This window comes from Chiroxiphia lanceolata, chromosome 30 (genome assembly GCF_009829145.1).
Source record: "Chiroxiphia lanceolata isolate bChiLan1 chromosome 30, bChiLan1.pri, whole genome shotgun sequence".
Taxonomy (NCBI): domain Eukaryota; kingdom Metazoa; phylum Chordata; class Aves; order Passeriformes; family Pipridae; genus Chiroxiphia; species Chiroxiphia lanceolata.
Genome location: NC_045666.1, coordinates 516,247 through 538,014, shown reverse-complemented (window position 1 = coordinate 538,014; position 21,768 = coordinate 516,247). Strand labels below are relative to the sequence as shown.

The window sequence follows — 21,768 nt, the reverse complement described above, 5'->3', positions numbered from 1 at the left end:
GAATGCTGGGGGTTGCCCTGTGCTCCCACTTCCCCCACCTCCATTTTGAGGGTCTGTTTGAAGGATTAACGGGAGAGCAAAGGGAAAACACCACGTTCCCCCCTGCGAGGGCACCCTCTGGGTGCTGCTGGCAGGGCCTGCAGAGCGCCCAGGCCGGGCTTGGTTGATATTAAACCAGGCTGGGCCCGGCACTGAGGCCCCTTTATCAGCTCTGGCAGAGGGGAAAAATCGATTGTTATTCTCTGTGTTCCCCCTCTGGGCATTCCAGATGTATTCCCTGTGTTCCCCCCTGGACATTCCAGATGTATTCCCTGTGTTCCCCCCTGGACATTCCAGATGTATTCCCTGTGTTCCCCCCCTGGACATTCCAGATGTATTCCCTGTGTTCCCCCCTGTGTATTCCAGATGTATTCCCTGTGTTCTCCCCCAGGTATTCCAGATGTATTCCCCGTGTTCCCCCTCTGGACATTCCAGATGTATTCCCTGTGTTCCCCCCTGGGCATTCCAGATGTATTCCCTGTGTTCCCCCCTGGGCATTCCAACATCTGAGTGGGCACCGGGAGACACGGAGACTCCTTGGGGAATGGGCAGGGGGGGCTCTGCTGGGGTAACTCTGGGCCCAGGGAGCCCAAAGAGCCTCGAGGGGCTCAGAGGAGCCTGGAAGGGTCAGAGAAGCTCAGAGGGGGCCAGAGGAGTTCAGAGGAGCTCAGAGAAGCTCAGAGGAGCCTGGAGGGGCCAGAGGAGCCTGGAGGGGCTCAGAGGAGCTCAGAGAATCCCAGAGGAGTCCAGAGGAGCCTGGAGGGGCCAGAGAAGTTCAGAGGAGATCAGAGAAGCCCAGAGGGGCCCAGAGAAGCCCAGAGGAGCCCAGAGGAGCTCAGAGGAGCTCAGAGGAGCTCAGAGGAGCTCAGAGGAGCTCAGAGAGGTTCAGAGGAGCTCAGAGGAGCTCAGAGAGGTTCAGAGGAGCTCAGAGAGGTTCAGAGGAGCCCGGAGGGACTCAGAGAAGCCCAGAGGAGCTCAGAGGGGTTCAGAGAAGCCCAGAGGAGCCTGGAGGGGCCAGAGAAGTTCAGAGGAGCTCAGAGAAGCCCAGAGGAGCCCAGAGGAGCTCAGAGGGGCTCAGAGGAGCTCAGAGAGGTTCAGAGGAGCTCAAAGAGGTTCAGAGGAGCCCGGAGGGACTCAGAGAAGCCCAGAGGAGCCCAGAGGGGCTCAAAGAAGCCCAGAGGAGCTCAGAGGGGCTCAGAGAAGCTCAGAGGGGCTCAGAGGGGCTCAGAGGAGCTCAGAGAGGTTCAGAGGAGCTCAGAGGGGGCCAGAGGAGCTCAGAGGAGCCTGGAGGGGCCAGAGAAGCCCAGAGTAGCCCGAGGGAGCTCAGGGATCACGTCCCATCTGTGCCATCCACGTCCCATCTGTGCCACCCACGTTCCCCCCCCTGCCACCCACGTCCCACCTGTGCCCAGGTGAGGCCCCGAGCGGGGACACGGCGCCAGGTGTGTCCTGTCCCTTCCCCGCGGCCCTTCCCAGCTCGGAGGGGTGGGCAGGCAGCCAGGCACACCCAGCTCGGCGGGCAGTAAAACGATCCCGCTGTCGCCCCGGGGCCAAGCCCAGCTCGCCCGGCCGATAAAAGGGGCGGCGGGAGGGACACCGCCCTCACTGCCCTGCGCCGCTTCTCCCCGAGCTTTGGCCAAGGTGTGGGATTCGGGAATACCCTCTGGAGCAGCCATGTCCCGCTCCGTCAGCTTCAGCTCCCGCTCGGCCGCCGGCCCGGCAGTCACCCAGGTGCGGGTGAGCTCCGTGTCCTCCACCCGCGGGCTCGGCGGCTCCGGGCTCGGCCGCGCCGGGGGCTTCGGCAGCTCCAGCCTCTACAGCCTGGGCTCGGCCAGGAGGGTCTCCACGGGAGGGAGCGGCTCCTACAGCGTCCGCTCGGGATTCGGCTTCGGGAGCGCGGGACTGGGGGCCCTGAGCCCCGGCGGCATCCAGGAGGTGACGGTGAACCAGAGCCTGCTGACCCCCCTGAACCTGGAGATCGACCCCAACATCCAGAGGGTGCGAAAGGAGGAGAAGGAGCAGATCAAGACCCTCAACAACAAGTTCGCCTCCTTCATCGACAAGGTGAGGGCTGGGGGGGGTGGGATCGGGGCTCTGGGGAGGGCAGGTGGGACCCAAAATCTGCCCAGAGCTCTGGGGGAGCTGCTGAGCACCAGGGAGGGACCCAAAATCTGCCCAGAGCTCTGGGGGAGCTGCTGAGCACCCAAAAATCTGCCCAGAGCTCTGAGAGAGCTCCTGAAACACCAGATGGGACCAAAAATCTGCACCAGGGGAGACCCAAAATCTGCCCAGAGCTCTGGGCCGTGCAAGTGGGACCCAAAATCTGCTCAGAGCTCTGGGGGAACTGTTGAGGACCCAAAATGTGCTCAGAGCTCTGGGGGAGCTGCTGAGGACCCAAAATCTGCGTTTAGAGCTCTGGGGGAGCTGTTGAGTACCCAAAATGTCCTCAGAGCTTTGGGGGAGCTGCTGAGCACCCAAAAATCTGCCCAGAGCTCTGGGGAAGCTGCTGAGCAACAAATGGGACCCAAAATGTGCTCGGAGCTTTGGGGGTGCTGCTGAGCACCCAAAAATCTGCTTTTAGAGCTCTGGGGGTGCTGCTGAGCACCCAAAATCTGCTTTTAGAGCTCTGGGGGTGCTGCTGAGCACCCAAAATCTGCTTTTAGAGCTCTGGGGGTGCTGCTGAGCACCCAAAATCTGCTTTTAGAGCTCTGGGGGTGCTACTGAGCACGAGGTGGGACCCAAAATGTGCTTAACCCGGCTGGGAAATCATGAACAGGCTCGGGATGAATCCTGAAGGATGGGGTGGGATAAATTCTTAAGGGCGTGGTGGGATTTGGTCTGTCCCCAGATCGGTGGAGGGACCCGGGGTGTGTCCCCAGCTGGAAAAGGGACCAGAGGTCAGTCCCTGAAACTGGAAAAGGGACCAGGGGTCTGTGCCCCAACTGGAAAAGGGACCAGGGGTCTGGCCCCCAGCTGGAAAAGGGAACTGAGGTGTGTCCCCCAGCTGGAAAAGGGAACTGAGGTGTGTCCCCCAGCTGGAAAAGGGACCAGGGGTCTGTCCCTCAACTGGAAAAAGGACCAGGGGTCTGTCCCTCAGCTGGAAAAGGGACCAGGGGTCTGTCCCTCAGCTGGAAAAGGGAACTGAGGTGTGTCCCTCAACTGGAAAAAGGACCAGGGGTCTGTACCCCAACTGGAAAAGGGACCAGGGGTCTGTCCCTCAACTGGAAGAGGGAACTGGGGGTCCGGGCCCAAACTGGAAGGGGGTCATGGGGGTCCATCCCCCAGCTGGAAGGGGGACCTTGCTCTCTGCACCCCAATCCCTCTCGTTCCTGGGTTTATCAAAACCCTGCTGGTTTGCCCTCAGAAAAGGGCTCTGCCCTCAGAAAAAGGCTTTGCCCTCAGAAAAGGGCTCAGCCCTCAGAAAAGGGCTCTACCCTGCCCTGCCCTGCCTGGTTTGGCTTTGTTGTGCCCCTTCCTGGACCTACCGCTGCCCAAACGGGGGGGCAGGGTTTAAAAATCTGCCCCCCCCCAGCCCAGCCCCGAATTCGGGGAGGGGGAGAGTTGTCCCAGTAGGGCAGAGCCGGGTAAAGCAGAGACTGGTAAAGCAGAGGCTGGTAAAGCAGAGACTGGTAAAGCAGAGACTGGTAAAGCACAGCTCGCCGGGTGTGCCTGAGCTGCCCTGCCTCGCTCTGAGCTGCCCTGCACCCCCTCCCCTGAGCTGCCCTGCCCCACTCTGAGCTGCCCTGCACCCCCTCCCCTGAGCTGCCCTGCCCCACTCTGAGCTGTCCCGCACCCCCTCCCCGCCTTGCACCGCCTGGTCTTGTGTAAACCCGGCTCTGGCATCCCCGAAATGTCAGGAATCCCGCCCTGGACCTGCAGGAACTGTCCGAGTTTGAGGTCTGGCGGTGGTTTCTGTCAAGTGTCAGCCCGGCAGAGTCTGGAAAAGGGAGCAGAAGCTGCTTATCTTTAATCCCTTCACAGCCCCAGAGCCACAAACCCGGGCCCAGAGCAGCTCTGGGCCTTCCCCCTGTGGTGCTCCCCACCAGCCAGCCACACCCTTGGGACACCCAAACCCTTGGGACACCCAAACCCTTGGGACACCAAACCCTTGGGACACCCAAACCCTTGGGACACCAAACCTTTGGGACACCCAAACCCTTGGGGCACCCAAACCCTTGGGACACCCAACCCTTGGGACACCCCCTTTGGAGCTCCCTACGAGCCACCCACACCCTTGGGACACCCAAACCCTTGGGATAACCCCTCTGGAGCTGCCTACGAGCCACCCACACCCTTGGGACACCCACACCCTTGGGACACCCCCTTTGGTGCTTCCCTCCAGGCACCCAAACCCTTGGGACATTCCCCCCCATCCCAGCCCTCCCAAACCCTTGGGACACCCCCTTTGGAGCTCCCCATGAGCCACCCACACCCTTGGGACACCCAAATCCTTGGGACTCCCACACCCTTGGGTCACCCAAATCCTTGGGACACCCACACCCTTGGGTCATCCGCCCCATCCCAGCCCTCCCAAATTTCACAGCTCATCCCCCGTTTTCCCCCCTTTCCCCAACTGACTCCGGGTTCCCTTTCCAGGTGCGGTTCCTGGAGCAGCAGAACAAGATGCTGGAGACCAAGTGGAGCCTCCTGCAGGACCAGAAAACCACCCGGAGCAACATCGGGCCCATGTTCGAGACCTACATCAGCAACCTGCGGCGGCAGCTGGACGGGCTGCTGGGGGACAAGGGGCGGCTCGAGGGGGAGCTCAAGAACATGCAGGACCTGGTGGAGGACTTCAAGAACAAGTAACGTGTCCAACCCCCCCGGCCCGGCTGCCAGGGAGGGCTTTTCCAGCCGGGAATGAGGAGTTCAGGGCAGGGGAGCTGCCGGGGTGATCCCGCTCCTTGTGCCCGTGTGGGGAAGGGTCTCCAAACTCTTGGCTTTGCTTTTGGGGTCTCCCTGGGGTTGGAAGGGAAACTTTGGAGCTGCAGGAGCCATCTGGGTTCCACAGGCTGGGAGGTGATCCCAGGAATGGAGCAGGGTGGGAGGTGATCCTCCCCAATTCCGGGGGCAGGGAATGGAGCAGGATGGAAGGTGATCCTGGCTCATTCCAGGTCATCCCAGCCATTCCAGGGGCAGGGAATGGAGCAGGATGGGAGGTGATCCTCCCCAATTCCAGGGGCAGGGAATGGAGCAGGATGGAAGGTGATCCTGGCTCATTCCAGGTCATCCCAGCCATTCCAGGGGCAGGGAATGGAGCAGGATGGGAGGTGATCCTCCCCAATTCCAGGGGCAGGGAATGGAGCAGGATGGAAGGTGATCCTGGCTCATTCCAGGTGATCCCAGCCATTCCAGGGGCAGGGAATGGAGCAGGATGGGAGGTGATCCTCCCCAATTCCAGGGACAGGGAATGGAGCAGGATGGAAGGTGATCCTGGCTCATTCCAGGTGACCCTCCCCAGTTCCAGGGGCAGGGAATGGAGCAGGATGGGGGGTGATCCCAGCCCATTCCAGGTGATCCCAGCCCATTCCAGGGGCAGGGATGGAGCAGGTTGGCAGGTGACCCTTCCCAATTCCAGGGACAGGGAATGGAGCAGGTTGGGAGGTGATCCTGGCTCATTCCAGGTGATCCCAGCCATTCCAGGGGCAGGGAATGGAGCAGGATGGAAGGTGATCCTGGCTCATTCCAGGTGACCCTCCCCAATTCCAGGGGCAGGGAATGGAGCAGCTGCCCCAATGTTTTTCAGCCACTTCTCTGGGAGGAGCCCGGGAATAAAGGACCCTTTGTCCCAGCCCGGCCCAGCCCGGCCAGGCCTGGAACAGGAGGGAAGGGAAGAATGGGAGGCACCGGGAGAACTGGATGGGGCAGGAACCGAACACAAACAACCCGGATAATCCCCAGGGCGTGGCCGGGGAAAGTCAATACCCGGAGATTCCCAAAGAACCGCTCGGGAACTCGGGAATGGGGTTTGTCCCAGCCCTGCTCCCGCTCATCCACAGTCGGAGTCTCTGCAAGGAGCTGGTTTGTTCCCAGGGGAGTTAAATCCCAGATTTCAGCCCCATTTCCCGTGGATTCCAGGGGCACATTTCCAGTAGATCCATGTGCACATTTATCATATCCATGTAAAGCCAAACCCTCCGGAGCAGGGAAGTGGGAATTCCTTCTGTGTGTTTAGGGGAAAGTCAATACCCAGAGATTCCCAAAGAACCCCTTGGGAATGGATTTCCCAGAGAAGCTGTGGCTGCCCCTGGATCCCTGGAAATGTCCAAGGCCGGGCTGGATCCCCCTGGGCTGGTGGGAGGTGTCCCTGCCCATGGAAAGGTGGGATGGGATTTAATGCCCCTTCCCACCCAACCCATTCCAGGATTCCTTGATTCTGGAGCCAGGCTGGGAGAGCTGGGAATGTGCCCCTGGAGAAGGGAAGGATCCAGGGAGATCTTGGAGCCCCTTCCAGGGCCTGAAGGGGCTCCAGGAGAGCTGGAGAGGGACTGGGGACAAGGGCTGGAGGGACAGACACAGGGAATGGCTTCCCATGGGAAAGGGGGGATTTAGGGGGGATAGTGGGAAGGAATTCCTGGCTGGGAGGGTGGGGAGACCCTGGAATGGAATTCCCAGAGAAACTGTGGCTGCCCCTGGATCCCTGGAAGTGTCCAAGGCCGGGCTGGATCCCCCTGGGATGGTGGGAGCTGTCCCTGCCTGTGGAAAGGTGGGATGGGATGGGATTTAAGGTCCCTCCAACCCAACCCATTCCACGATCCCACAATTTATTGCCCGTCTTGGTGGAGCTTCCTTCAGGAAAGGAGGAATTTGGTGCTCCAGTCTGGAAGAATTCCCTGTTTTTCCCTCTCTCTGCTCATCCCTCGTGCCCGTGGGCGCCGCAATCCCGGCAATTCCTGGCGTTTATTCCCTGCCATTCCCTGCCTGCAGTTCAGTGACCTCCAGAGGGACAATGTCCATGGATCCCGGCGGGGAAGGGGAGGGGCCGGGAGGGCGAAGGAGCTCCTTTGGAAGGCAAATTCCAGGGATTGTGGCAACAAAGGGCGTTGCCCTGGCAACAGCAATTCCCAAACAACCGGGGCAGGTGGTTCCCGCTCCCGGGGTGACTTTCAGGATCCCGGGAGCAGCTGGTTGGGCTGGGGGGGTGCAGGGCCAGGTGATCCAGGGCTGAAAATCCGGGATTCACCGGGAAAAGCAGTGGAGAGGGGGGGTTTGTCCGCTGGGGATCTTCAGGTGAACACCTGGAGAGCTGTAGGGGAACATCCCAAAATCTGTAGGGGAACACCTGGAGATCTTCAGGTGAACTGCTGGAGGTTTTTAGGTGAACAGCTGGAGATTTTAGGGGAACACCCAGAGATCTTTAGGTGAACAGCTGGAGATTTTAGGGGAACAGCTGGAGTTTTTTAGGGAAACACCTGGAGATCTTTAGGAGAACAACTGGAGATCTTTAGGAGAACATCCCAAAACCTGTAGGTGAACACCTGGAGATCTTTGGATGAAAAGCTGGAGATTTTTAGCAGAACTCCTGGAGATCTTTAGGTGAACACCTGGAGACCTTTAGGAGAACACCTGGAGTTTTTTAGGTGAAGACCTGGAGATTTTAGGGGAACATCTGGAATTTTTTAGGTCAACACCTGGAGTTCTGTAGGAGAACACCTGGAGTTCTGTAGGAGAACACCTGGAGTTCTTTAGGTGAACTCCTGGAATTTTTTACATGAATATCTGGAATTTTTTAGGTCAACACCTGGAGATCTTTAGGAGAACACCTGGATTTTTTAGGTGAATATCTGGAATTTTTTAGGTGAACACCTGGAGTTCTTTAGGAGAACATCTGGAATTCTGTAGGAGAACACGTGGAGTTTTTTAGGTGAACACCTGGAATTTTTTTGGTGAACACCTGGAGTTCTGTAGGAGAACACCTGGAGTTCTGTAGGAGAACAGTTGGAGTTCTTTAGGTGAACACCTGGAATTTTTTAGGTCAACACCTGGAGATCTTTAGGAGAACACCTGGAGTTTTTTAGGTGAACACCTGGAGATCTTTAGAGGAACACCAGGAATTTTTTAGGTGAACGTCTGGAATTTTTCTGGTGAACACCTGGAATTTTTTGGGTGAACACCTGGAGATCTTTAGGGGAACACCTGGAGTTTTTCAGGAGAACACCTGCAGACCTTCAGGTGCTCCCCCAAAGCAGGGCTGTCCCCGGGATCTCAGTCTGGGGGGGCTCTGGAGCACAGTGAGGGCGATCAACACCCACCCTCAGCTCTCCCCGGGATGGTGGCTCCCGCTCAGCTCCTGCAGGATATTCCCAAAGGTCTGGAAGGGGGACGTGCGGAGTGGAAGCAGCGTCGGGAAGGCTCGGACGGGCACAGAGGAGTTTGTGGGATCTGTGGAACACTTCGGGACACTTTGGGACACTTTGGGACACTGCAGCCCTCCAGGGGGGAGGAGTAGGAGCAGGAATCTCCTGAAGCACAGGGAATTTGAAGGAATGTGGGAAAGCAGGGTGGGGAATCCTTTCCAGCTTTGAGGCATCAGCTCATCCCAACAGGAGCTCCGGGGCCAGAGCCGGCACCTCCAGCCTCGGGAAGCCCAAAAACGGAGGGAGAGGGAGGAGAACTGGGATAGCCCCTCATGGGGACACTTCTCCTTTCATCCAGGGTCCAAATTCACAGAAATCCCCCTTTTTTTCTGGCAGGTACGAGGATGAGATCAACAAGCGTGCGGCGGCCGAGAACGAGTTCGTGGTGCTCAAGAAGGTGGGATCCCGGGAATCGTGGGATCCCGGGAATCGTGGGATCCTGGGAATTGTGGGATCCCGGGAATCGTGGGATCCCGGGAATCGTGGGATCCCGGGAATCGTGGGATCCCGGGAATCATGGGATCTAGGGAATCGTGGGATCCCGGGAATCGTGGGATCTAGGGAATCGTGGGATCCCGGGAATCATGGGATCTAGGGAATCGTGGGATCTAGGGAATCATGGGATCCTGGGAATCCCGGGATCCCGGGATGCTTTGGGTGGGAAGGGACCTTAAATCCCATCCAGTGCCACCCCCTGCCGTGGGCAGGGACACCTCCCACTATCCCAGGGGCTCCAACCCGGCCTGGGACACTTCCAGGGATGGGGAATTATTCCTGGGATTGCAGCCCTTCTGCCCTCTCTGTCCCTACTCCGTGTTTACTCCTTGTCCCTACTCCATGTTTATTCCTTGTCCCTACTCCGTGTTTATTCCTTGTCCCTACTCCATGTTTACTCCTTGTCCCTACTCCATGTTTACTCCTTGTCCCTACTCCATGTTTCCCTCTGTCCCTACTCCGTGTTTATTCCTTGTCCCTACTCCGTGTTTACTCCTTGTCCCTACTCCATGTTTTCTCCTTGTCCCTACTCCATGTTTCCCTCTGTCCCTACTCCGTGTTTATTCCTTGTCCCTACTCCATGTTTACTCCTTGTCCCTACTCCATGTTTCCCTCTGTCCCTACTCCGTGTTTATTCCTTGTCCCTACTCCGTGTTTACTCCTTGTCCCCACTTCATATTTACTCCTTGTCCCTACTCCATGTTTCCCTCTGTCCCTACTCCATGTTTATTCCTTGTCCCTACTCCATGTTTATTCCTTGTCCCCACTTCATATTTACTCTTTGTCCCCACTCCATGTTTACTCCTTGTCCCTACTCGATGTTTACTCCTTGTCCCTACTCCATGTTTCCCTCTGTCCCTACTCCATGTTTACTCCTTGTCCCCACTTCATATTTACTCCTTGTCCCTATTCCATGTTTCCCTCTGTCCCTACTCCGTGTTTATTCCTTGTCCCTACTCCGTGTTTCTCTCTGTCCCTACTCCCACTTTCCTCCAGCTCTGCCCGAGCCCCTGAGGTTCCATCCTCAGAATTCCAAAGGCAGCTCCCAGCAGCCCCCGAGGTCCCCCCGGGCGCAGGGAAGTGGATCCACATCCCGGGGGATTCCTTTGCCCGGATCTTCCTTTGGGACCCTTCCCAAGGTCTCCGTGTCCAGCAAACAGGGATCCAGGGGATCCTTGGGATGCTCGGGATCCTCCCCACCAGCGGAATTAGATCCTGAGGGATCGGGTTCAGGCCCTGACACATCCCTGGGGATCCTCGGGATGCTCAGGATCCTCCCCACTGCCAGACTTAGATCCCAGGGGATCGGGTGTGTCCCTGGGGATCCTCGGGATGCTCAGGATCCTCCCCACCGGCGGAATTAGATCCCAAGGGATCGGGTTCAGGCCCCAGTGTGTCCCTGGGGATCCTCAGGGTGCTCAGGATCCTCAGGATCCTCCCCATCGGCAGAATTAGATCCCGGGGGATTGGGTTCAGGCCCCAGTGTGTCCCTGGGGACCCTCGGGGTGCTCAGGATCCTCCCCACCGGCAGAATTAGATCCCGAGGGATCGGGTTCAGGCCCCAGTGTGTCCCTGGGGATCCCCAGGATGCTCAGGATCCTCCCCACCGGCAGAATTAGGTCCCAAGGGATCGGGTTCAGGCCCCAGTGTGTCCCTGGGGATCCTTGGGATGCTCAGGATCCTCCCCACCGGCAGAATTAGATCCCGAGGGATCGGGTTCAGGCCCCGGTGTGTCCCTGGGGAGCCTCATTTGGGAGCCCCCAAAGCCTGGCTGGACTCCGACGGCAAAGCTTCACGGTTCCCTGGATTATCCCTGTTTTTTTTAGGATGTGGACGCTGCCTACATGAACAAGGTGGAGCTGGAGGCCAAGGTGGACGCGCTGACGGACGAGATCAACTTCCTGAGGGCTTTCCAGGAGGCGGTGAGGACCTGCCTGCTTCCCGTGGGGGGAGGGCAGGGAATGGGGCTGGGAATATCCGTGTGCTGTTCCCAGGGCCGGGAAAGGGCACGGAGACGGGGCTCGTCCCTTCCAGAGAGCCTGGAAATGAAGGGATTCCTTGGAATTGCCGTGGGCTGTGCCAGGGATTTCCCCCTGGCCGGGGGGGGGAGGTGGATTCGCTGCAAACATTCCCGGGACAGGCGGGATTTGTCGGGATGGGAACACGGGAAGGGGGAGCGCTGTAGGGCGGGGGGAGTTTGGGATCTGGAACAACGGGAAGCTGCCGGTCCCAGGCTCCTGCAGCTTCCCCAGGGGTTGTTTGAGCCGGACACTCCTCGGGACAGGGGCTGGAATTTGGCCCTGGGTTGGTGCTCCCGGGCCTGGGACCAGCCGGGAATGTCAGGAATGGGGGGATCGGGAGCTCCATTCCCGCTGGGAATGTTCCTCTGTGCTTCCCAGGGTTGGCTCCCCCCTCATTAGTAATGATTTAGATGGAGTTCTGCTAATTAGTGACAATTTGGATGGAATCCTCCTGATTGCTGATGACTTGGGTGGAATTCTCCTGATTATTGTTGATTAGGACAGAATTCCCCTGATTGTTGATGACTTGGATGGAATTCTCCTGATTATTGACCATTTGGATGGAATTCTGACTATTGATGATTTGGATGGAATTCTGACTATTGATGATTTGGATGGAATTCTTATTATTGATGATTTGGATGGAATTCTTATTATTGATGATTTGGATGGAATTCTCCTGACTATTGATAATTTGGATGGAATTCTCATCACTGACAATTTGGATGGAATTCTCATTATTGACAATTTGGATGGAATTCTGATTGTTGATGATTTGGATGGAATTCTCCTGATTATTGACAATTTGGATGGAATTCTGACTATTGATGACTTGGATGGAATTCTGACTATTGATAATTTGGGTGGAATTCTCCTGACTGTTGATAATTTGGATGGAATTCTGATTGTTGATAGTTTGGATGGAATTCTGATTGTTGATAGTTTGGATGGAATTCTGATTGTTGATGATTTGGATGGAATTCCCCTGATTGTTGATGACTTGGATGGAATTCTCCTGATTATTGACAATTTGGATGGAATTCTGACTATTGATAATTTGGGTGGAATTCTCCTGACTGTTGATAATTTGGATGGAATTCTGATTATTGATAATTTGGATGGAATTCTGATTATTCATAATTTGGATGGAATTCTGATTATTGATAATTTGGATGGAATTCTGATTGTTGATGACTTGGATGGAATTCTGACTATTGATAATTTGGGTGGAATTCTCCTGATTATTGATGATTGGATGGAATTCTGATTATTGATGATTTGGATGGAATTCTGATTATTGATGATTTGGATGGAATTCCGCTTGTTGATGATTTGGATGGAATTCTGACCGTTGATGATTTGGAAGGAATTCTCCTGATGATGATTTGGCTGGAATCCTCCTGGCTGTTGATGCCTTGGCTGGAATCCTCCCGCTCTTCCTCCCCTTCCCTCCTGGGGTTCTCTCTCCCACCCGCTTCCCGAAGGAGAGGCCCTTCCAAACTCAGGGATCACAGGGGGGGGGGTGTTTGGTTTTTCCCTGCAGGAGATCAACGAGCTGCAGGCCCAGATCTCCGACACCTCGGTGGTGCTTTCCATGGACAACAGCCGGAACCTGGACCTGGACAGCATCATCGCCGAGGTGAAGGCGCAGTACGAGGACATCGCCAACCGCAGCCGCGCCGAGGCCGAGGCCTGGTACCAGACCAAGGTGGGCCCTGGGGGCACAGCCTGGGGAAGGGAAGGATCCAGGGACACCTTGGAGCCACTTCCAGGGCCTGAAGGGGCTCCAGGAGAGCTGGAGAGGGACTGGGGACAAGGGCTGGAGGGACAGACACAGGGAATGGCTTCCCATGGGAAAGGGGGGATTTAGGGGGGATATTGGGAAGGAATCCTTGACTGCGAGGGCAGTGAGGGGCTGGAATGGATTTCCCAGAGAAGCTGTGGCTGCCCCTGGATCCCTGGAAGTGTCCAAGGCCAGGCTGGATCCCCCGGGGCTGGTGGGAGGTGTCCCTCCCTGTGGAAAGGTGGGATGGGATGGGATTTAATGCCCCTTCCCACCCACCCCGTTCCAGGATTCCTTGATTCTGGAGAGAGACTGGGAGAGCTGGGAATGTTCCCCTGGAGAAGGGAAGGATCCAGGGAGAGCTTGGAGCCACTTCCAGGGCCTGAAGGGGCTCCAGAAGAGCTGGAGAGGGACTGGGGACAAGGGCTGGAGGGACAGACACAGGGAATGGCTTCCCACTGCCAGAGGGCAGGGAGAGATGGGAGACTGGGAAGGAATTCCTGGCTGGGAGGGTGGAAAGGCCCTGGAATGGATTTCCTAGAGGATGCCCCTGGATCCCTGGAAGTGTCCAAGGCTGGGTTGGACCCACCTGGGATGGTGGGAGGTGTCCCTGCCCATGGCAGGAGGTGGAATGGGATGAGCTTTAATGCCCCTTCCCAACCCAAACCATTCCCTGATTCCAGGACCCACAGCTCTGCCAGTCCCTGTATCCCGGAGAGGTTTTATCCCAGTAATTAACCCCATCCCCATGGCTAATTAACCCCATCCTGACAGCTAATTAACCCCATCCTGGTCTCTGTTCCCTGTCCCAGTACGAGCAGCTCCAGGTGACGGCTGGGAAACACGGGGACGACCTGAGGAACACCAAGAACGAGATCACGGAGATCAACCGGGTGATCCAGAGGCTCCAGGGGGAGATCGAGAGTGCCAAGGCCCAGGTGAGGAGCTGCAGGCCCTGATCCCTCCCCTGACCCCTGACAGGAGCCAGGGAATGGCTGGAGATGTGCCACAGGGGGGTTGGGATGGATTTTGGGAAAAGGTTCTTCCCCCAGAGGTGAGTCAGGCTCTGAACAAGCTCCTTGGGGTTTGGGATGGATTTTGGGGGAAGGTTCTTTTCCCAGAGGTGAGTCAGGTTCTGAATGGGCTCCCTGGCATTTGGGATGGATTTTGGGAAAAGGTTCTTCCCCCAGAGGGCGATCAGGATCTGAACGGGCTCCCCAGGGTTTGGGATGGATTTTGGGGAAGGTTCTTCCCCCAGAGGTGGGTCAGATCTGAACGGGCTCCCTGGGGTTTGGGATGGATTTTGGGGAAGGTTCTTCCCCCAGAGGTGAGTCAGGCTCTGAACGGGTTCCTCGGGGTTTGGGATGGATTTTGGGGAAGGTTCTTCCCCCAGAGGTGAGTCAGGCTCTGAACGGGTTCCTCGGGGTTTGGGATGGATTTTGGGGAAGGTTCTTCCCCCAGAGGTGGGTCAGGCTCTGAACGGGCTCCCCAGGGTTTGGGATGGATTTTGGGAAAGGTTCTTCTCCCAGAGGTGGGTCAGGCTCTGAACAGGCTCCTCGGGGTTTGGGATGGATTTTGGGAAAGGTTCTTCTCCCAGAGGTGGGTCAGGCTCTGAACAAGCTCCCCAGGGTTTGGGATGGATTTTGGGAAAGGTTCTTCTCCCAGAGGTGGGTCAGGCTCTGAACAAGCTCCCAGGGTTTGGGATGGATTTTGGGAAAAGGTTCTTCCCCCAGAGGGGGGTCAGGCTCTGAACGGGCTCCCCAGGGTTTGGTCACAGCCCCAGAGCTCCAGGAGGGCTTGAACAATGCCCTCAGGAGTTGGATTTGGGGATTAGTGGGATTTTCAGGCTTGGAAAACGCCCTCAGGAGTTGGATTTGGGGATCAGTGGGACATGGAGCTGATGGTCCCTGTGGGTCCCTTCCAGCTCCGGGCATTCCACGATTCCAGGGGTGTTCCGAGGCTCTGGGTGTCTCCCTGCACTTGGGGACCCTGGAGCTCCTTTTCAACCCTAAGGATTCAGGGATCTGGTGAAGCATTTGGGGGGGCTGTCCCAATGACCTGGTGAAACATTTTGGGGGGGCTGTCCCAGCTCATCCCAAAGGATTCCAGTCCCTCTGGGGCAGGAGGGGTGTTGTGAGGGATGTGATCCCGACAGGAAGGTGGGAAGGTGGGGTGAGGAGGAGCAGGAATCAACCCCGGGATGCAGAAGGGGGGGATGCAGAGCCCGAGGGCAGGGCTGGGGTGGCCCCACACCTTCCTCCTCCGCCAGGGATCGTTGTCCACTCCCCTTTTCCAGCAGGGAACACCATGTTTGGGCACACACGGGAATTTCTGGGCGCTCTGTTTGCTCTGCCCGGCGGATTTTATCTCTCTATCGGAGGGCTGGGGCCGGGCAGGGCACCGAGCGGCTCCCACCGGGATCCGAGGCTGCTCTGGGGTAACCTGAGCTCCCCGAGCCGCTGATAAAGCCGGTGATTCATCCCCGGCTTTGTTTGGTTTCGGGGCAGGGAGGCCCCGACACACGCGGGGGTTGGAGCCAAGAGCTGCCCCGAGCGGCTCTTTGAGTAATGACCGAGAGCACAAAGCCCATTGTGAGCCCTTCCTGCCAAAGCCGGGCCCTGGGGAGGGGCAGGGGCACAGCCGGGGGTTCCAGCTCCATGTGGGGCCTCGGGGCTGCTTTTGGGGTGGCACTGGGGGGTTTGGTGGCTTCAGGTCTGCTCCAGGTCCTGCTGCCCCTCATCAAATGTTGTCAGAGACCAACCAGCTCCCAAGGAGCTCTGGGGTGGATTAGGAGGGGCAGGGGCACAACCGGGGGGTCCAGCTCCATGTGGGGCCTCAGGGATGGTTTTGGGGTGGGACTGGCAGGTTTGGTGGCTCCAGGTCTGCTCCAGGTCCTGCTGCCCCTCATCAAATGTCCCCTCGTCAAATGTTGTCAGAGACCAACCAGCTCCCGGTGAGCTCTGGGGTGGATTAGGAGGGGCAGGGACACAGCTGAGGGTTCCAGCTCTGTGTGGGGCCTCAGGGGTGCTTTTGGGGTGGGATTGGGAGCTTTGGTTGCTCCAGGTCTGCTCCAGGTCCTGCTGCCCCTCATCAAAGGTTGTCGGAGTCTGAGCAGCTCCCAAGGAGCTCTGGGATGAATTAGGAGCGGCGGGGGCACAGCTGGGGGTTGCAGCTCCACGTGGAACCCCCCAGGGGTGTTTTTGGGGTGGGACTGGGGGGTTTGGTGGCTCCAGGTCTGCTCCAGGTCCTGCTGCCCCTCATCAAACGTCCCCTCATCAAATGTTGTCAGAGACCAACCAGCTCCCAACGAGTTCAGGGGTGGATTAGGAGGTGCAGGGGCACAGCCAAGGGTTCCAGATCCACGTGATGCCCCCCAGGAGTGATTTTGGGGTGGGTCCTGGGGGTTTGGTGGCTCCAGGTCTCCTCCAGGTCTTGCTGCCCCTCATCAAATGTCCCCTAGTCAAAGGTTGTCGGAGTCTGAGCAGCCCCAAGGAGCTCTGGGATGAATTAGGAGGTGCAGGGGCACAGCTGAGGGTTCCAGCTCCATGTGGGGCCTCAGGGCTGCTTTTGGGGTGGCACTGGGGGGTTTGGTGGCTCCAGGTCTGCTCCAGTCCACACTTGAAAGGTTGTTGGAGCTTAAGCAGCTCCCAGTGAGCTCCAGGGTGAATTAGGAGGGGCAGGGGCTGATCTCCAGGGATCCCTCTGATCTCCAGGGATCCCCCTGAGCTCCAGGGCCCTGAGTTGAGCCCCGCTGAGCCCCGCTGACTCCCTGCCCCTTTCCCCCAGCGAGCCAAGCTGGAGGCAGCCGTGGCCGAGGCCGAGGAGCGCGGGGAGCTGGCCCTGAAGGACGCCCGGGCCAAACTGGCCGAGCTGGAGGACGCCCTGCAGAAGGCCAAGGCCGACATGGCCCGGCAGCTCCGCGAGTACCAGGAGCTCATGAACGTCAAGCTGGCCCTGGACATCGAGATCGCGACCTACAGGAAGCTGCTGGAAGGGGAGGAGAGCAGGTGGGAATTCCCTGGGGGATGGAGCCGGAACTCTGCCCCCCCGGGGAACAGTGGGAGAGCCCAGCTCCCATTTCCACAGGGAAGCACGGGCAAAAAAATCCCCTTTTTTAGCTGATTTTTGGTCCTGAAGGGGCTTTGGTTCCCTGTGGAATTAAGACACAACTTCCAGGGCTCTCCAACCCCCCCAGCTGGGGACATCAGGAGACCCCAGCTCCCATTTCCACACAGGAAAGGGAAACACAGGCAAAAAAAAACCCCCTTTTTAGCTGGTTTTTGGTCCTGGAGGGGCTTTGGCTGAAGAGCCGAATGGGCAAATTCTGGGGGGGGGGGGGGGGGGGAAATTGAGAGTTTTGGGGAAAATAAGCAAGGGAGGGAAAAGATTGGTTTCCATCATAAGCAAAGAAGGGGGAAATTGGTTTCCACCACTTGTGGTGCTGTGGGAGAACGATTCCAAGGGGAAATCCCTGTGGGATTAAGACACAACTTCCATGCTGTCTTATCCCCCCCCAGGTGGGAACAGTGGGAGAGCCCAGCTCCCATTTCCACAGGGAAGCACAGGCAAAAAAATCCCCTTTTTCAGATGATTTTTGGTACTGAAGGGGCTTTAATTCCCTGTGGAATTAAGACACAACTTCCAGAGCTCTCCAATCCCCCCAACTGGGGACATCAGGAGAGCCCAGCTCCCATTTCCACACAGGAAAGGGAAACACAGGCAAAAAAATCCCCTTTTTTAGCTGGTTTTTGGTCCTGGAGGGGCTTTGGTGGAAGAGCCAAACAGGCAAATTCTGGGGGGAAAATATTGATGCTTTCAGTGAAAACAAGCAAAGAAGGAAAAAAATTGGCTTCAACTGTTTATGGTGCCGTGGCAGAACGTTTCCAAGGGGAAATCCCTGTGGGATTAAGACACAACTTCCAGGGCTCTCTCATCCCCCCAGCTGGGGACAGTGGGAGAGCCCAGCTTCGATTTCCACACAGGAAAGGGAAACACAGAAAAAAAAAATCCCCTTTTTTAGCTGATTTTTGGTCCTGAAGGGGCTTTGAACCGAACTGGCAAATTCTGGGGGAAAAACTGAGGGTTTTGGGGAAAATAAGCAAAGAAGGAAAAAAATTGGCTTCAACTATTTCTGGTGCTGTGGCAGAACGTTTCCAGGGGGAAATCCCTGTGGGATTAAGACACAACTTCCAAGTTCTCTCAGCTCTCCACTGGGATGAGGGGCTGGATCCAGCCCCGGGGGGAGGTGGATCCCCGGGAAGGGTCGTTCCTGAATTCCCAGCCTTGTCCTCCTCCCCAGCCCCGGGAATCCCGGGAATGCCGAGTCTGATCCCTCCTCTCCCTTTGTCTCCTCCCGCAGGTTGGCCGGGGACGGAGTCGGAAACGTCAACATCTGTGAGTGGGGGCTGGGGGCTGGGGGGTTATGGGGGTTTGTTTGTAGGGTTTGTTGTTTGTAGGGTTTGTTGTTTGTAGGGTTTGTTGTTTGTGGGGTTGTTGTTTGTGGGGTTTGTTGTTTGTAGGGTTTGTTGTTTGTGGGGTTTGTTGTTTGTGGGGTTTGTTGTTTGTAGGGTTTGTTGTTTGTGGGGTTGTTGTTTGTAGGGTTTGTTGTTTGTAGGGTTTGTTGTTTGTAGGGTTTGTTGTTTGTGGGGTTTGTTGTTTGTAGGGTTTGTTGTTTGTAGGGTTTGTTGTTTGTGGGGTTTGTTGTTTGTGGGGTTTGTTGTTTGTAGGGTTTGTTGTTTGTGGGGTTTGTTGTTTGTAGGGTTTGTTGTTTGTAGGGTTTGTTGTTCGTGGGGTTTGTTGTTTGTAGGGTTTTGTTTGTAGGGTTTGTTTTTGTAGGGTTTGCTGTTTGTTGGTAAGGGCCTGAAGGGGCTCCAGGAGAGCTGCAGGGGGACTGGGGACAAGGGCTGGAGGGACAGACACAGGGAATGGCTTCCCATGGGAAAGGGGAATTTAGGTGGGATATTGGGAAGGAATCCTTGACTGTGAGGGCAGTGAGGGGCTGGAATGGATTTCCCAGAGAAGCTGTGGCTGCCCCTGGATCCCTGGAAGTGTCCCAGGCCGAGTTGGATCCCCCTGGGCTGGTGGGAGGTGTCCCTGCCCATGGAAAGGTGGGATGGGATTTAACGCCCCTTCCCAACCCATTCCAGGATTCCTTGATTCTGGAGAGAGACTGGGAGAGCTGGGAATGTTCTCCTGGAGAAGGGAAGGATCCAGGGAGAGCTTGGAGCCCCTTCCAGGGCCTGAAGGGGCTCCAGGAGAGCTGGAGAGGGACTGGGGACAAGGGCTGGAGGGACAGACACAGGGAATGGCTTCCCAGTGGGAAAGGGATACTGAGAAGAAATTCCTGGCTGGGAGGGTGGGAAGGCCCTGGGATGGAATTCCCAGAGAAGCTGTGGCTGCCCCTGGATCCCTGGGAGTGTCCCAGGCCGGGTTGGATCCCCTGGGATGGTGGGAGGTGTCCCTGCCCATGGCAGGGGGTGGAACGGGATCAGGAACGGGATCGTCTTTCCGCTCCCTTCCCACCCAGCCCATCCCACGATTCCCTGGAGAATCCATGGGATGGCTGCTGGAACCCACCCCCTCCCCTTTCCCGGGGGTTCCCAGCCGGGTTTGGAGCTCCCGGGGGCTCAGGGTGTGTTTTCCCTGTTTTCCCTCTCTCCTGCCCAGCCGTGGTCAGCTCCAGCGGCGGCGGCGGCGGCTTCTCCAGCTCCGGAGGATTCCTGGGAGGAGCCCTGGGGGCCGGGATGGGCAGCGGAGCCCTCGGCTTCTCCTCCGGGGGGGCCACCAAGTCCTACTCCATCACCACCACCTCCAGCACCCGCCGCAGCGTCAGGAAGTAACTCCGGCCGCATTCCCGGGAGGGGGGGAAACCCTTGGGAACCAACGCCCGGGTGCCTTTCACGGGAAAAAGCGGCTGCAAAACAAATTCCTGCCCCTGCCACGACACTCCCGAGGCTCCATCCTGCTCCCGAGGCTCCATCCTGCTCCCGAGGCTCCGTCCTGCCCAGGAACATCCCCCCGGGAGCGGGATCAGGCCTCCCGGGGCTGGATTTGGCAAATCCCACATTCCCGCTGCGCCTTTGCCGAAGACACCTGGAGATTCTCTGCCCCCCACCTCCCCTTTAACTGGATTTTGGAAGATTTCCATCCCTCAGGTCTCACCCCGGGCTGGGTTTTTTAAAAGAAAAGGGTGAAACTGCTCTGGATTTCTCCTTATTTTCCTTCGGGAATGGGCTCAGGGCTGGAATTCCACGGTTCTCCTCTGCCCGGAGCTGTTTCCTGCTCAAAGGCAGATTTATTTCGGGCCCTTTGGAGCAAAATAACCCATCAGCTCCTCCCTCCCCTGTTCCCTGCTCTTCAGTGCAGCCCAGAGCTCGAGGGACATTAAATTGCTGGAAATTCCAAGTGTCCCACTCCAAAGGGGGAGAACATTCCCAGTTTCTGGGTGTCTCTGTTCACTCGGGGGGTATTTCGGCGTCTCTGGGGTCTCCTCCCGCGAGGCAAAAGCGAGTTTGGGGTCGGTGCAGATCCCAAAAACTCCTCCTTCCTGCCAAGGCGGGGCTTCGGCTTCCCCGGGCCGGGGGAGGGCGAGGTCGTGGCTGCGGCGGGAAGAGTTTTTAGGGAATAACTCCAAGGAACCGCGCAGCCATCCCGTGCTGATGCTCGGCCGTGTCCCGACGGGGCGTTTTTGGGTGGAATTTTGATGCTTTTCGTGTCTGTCCCGAGGCCTTTAATAAAGTTTCCCTTTTTCCTGCTCGTTCGGTCCCGGCTGAGTTCTTGGTGCCGCTCGGGAGCGACGGGAATTATCCGGGAATCCCCGTCGTGCTGCATCCAGAGCCTGCCCCGGGGCACCTGGAGCAGGGACAGGGCGGGATTTGGGATTTGCTGCCTCCCCAGGGTCATTCCCGGTGGGATTTTCCCTGCCTGGAGGGCAGAGGGAGGAGGGGGCTGGGGTTGGGTTCTGCTCCGGGTGAAAGGAGGGATCGGGTCCCTCTCCCTCCTGGGATGTTGGAGCCTCCTCAGGGCTTGGAGAGGGGAATTTGGGACATGATTCCTGCTCCTCTGCCCCCCCCCCCCCCCCCCCAGCAGAGCTCTGCTGCCAAAGGAACTGTCCAAAAAGCTGCATTGGAAGGTAAAATGAACCGAATTTACTCTTCCAAAAAGCTACATTGGAAGGTAAAATGAACCGAATTTGCTCTTCCAAAAAGCTGCATCTGAGAAAAACTTGAACTGAATTCACTGTTCTGAAAAGCTGCATTTGAAGGTAAAATTGAACTGAATTTACTCTTGAAAAAAAAAAAAAAGCTGCATGCAAAGGTAAAACTGAACCAAATTCGCTTTTCCAGAAAGCTGCATCTGAAAGAAAATTGAACTGAATTCCCTGTTCTGAAAGGCTGCTTTTGAAGGTAAAATTGAGCCAAATTTACTCTTCAAAACACGTGCATCTGAAAGTCAACTGAACCAAATGAACTATTCTGAAAAGCTGCATTTGAAGGTAAAACTGAACCAAATTCACTTTCCCAAAAAGCTGCGTCTGAGAAAACCTTGAACTGAATTCCCTGTTCTGAAAAGCTGCGTTTGAAGATGTGCATTTGAAGATATGGGCCCGGGGCCGGGTGTCCCAGAGAATTCCATAAAAACCCTTTAGGGCAACGCCCTGCAGTCGGCTCCTTCCACACGCCGCAAATCCGGGCCCCCGAGTGCCAGCCTGGCACCGGGAGGGTGAGTCAGGCTTAGATCGGGGCTGGGCCGGGATTAACGAGGGTGGAACGGCAGCCCCGGGGCACGGCTGCGGCTGATGGGGCTGGGCAGGGACGGAGGGGATGGAGGTGACAGGGACAGGGGACAGCTGGAGGTGGGACCAGGGACTGCTGGAGGGGGTGACAGGGACAGGGAGGTGACAGGGAGAAGGAGATGGTGACAGGGACAGGGAGGGGGTGACAGGGACAGGGAGGGGGTGACAGGGATGGGGAGATGGTGACAGGGATGGGGAGGTGGTGACAGGGACAGGGAGGGGGTGACAGGGACAAGGAGATGGTGACAGGGACAGGGAGGGGGTGACAGGGACAGCTGG

General features: G+C 57.2%; 1 protein-coding gene across 1 annotated transcript; it reads left to right on the top strand.

The window, feature by feature from the left end:
* Window positions 1-1,555: 1,555 nt before the first annotated feature.
* On the top strand, window positions 1,556-20,455 carry LOC116800035 (keratin, type II cytoskeletal cochleal-like). The gene is made up of 9 exons (XM_032713563.1): window positions 1,556-2,103; window positions 4,636-4,844; window positions 8,733-8,793; window positions 10,718-10,813; window positions 12,456-12,620; window positions 13,508-13,633; window positions 16,482-16,702; window positions 18,055-18,089; window positions 19,362-20,455. Exons 1-9 carry the CDS (start codon window positions 1,714-1,716, stop codon window positions 19,532-19,534), a joined length of 1,476 nt encoding a protein of 491 aa, XP_032569454.1. The 5' UTR covers window positions 1,556-1,713; the 3' UTR covers window positions 19,535-20,455.
* The last annotated feature ends 1,313 nt before the right edge of the window (window positions 20,456-21,768 follow it).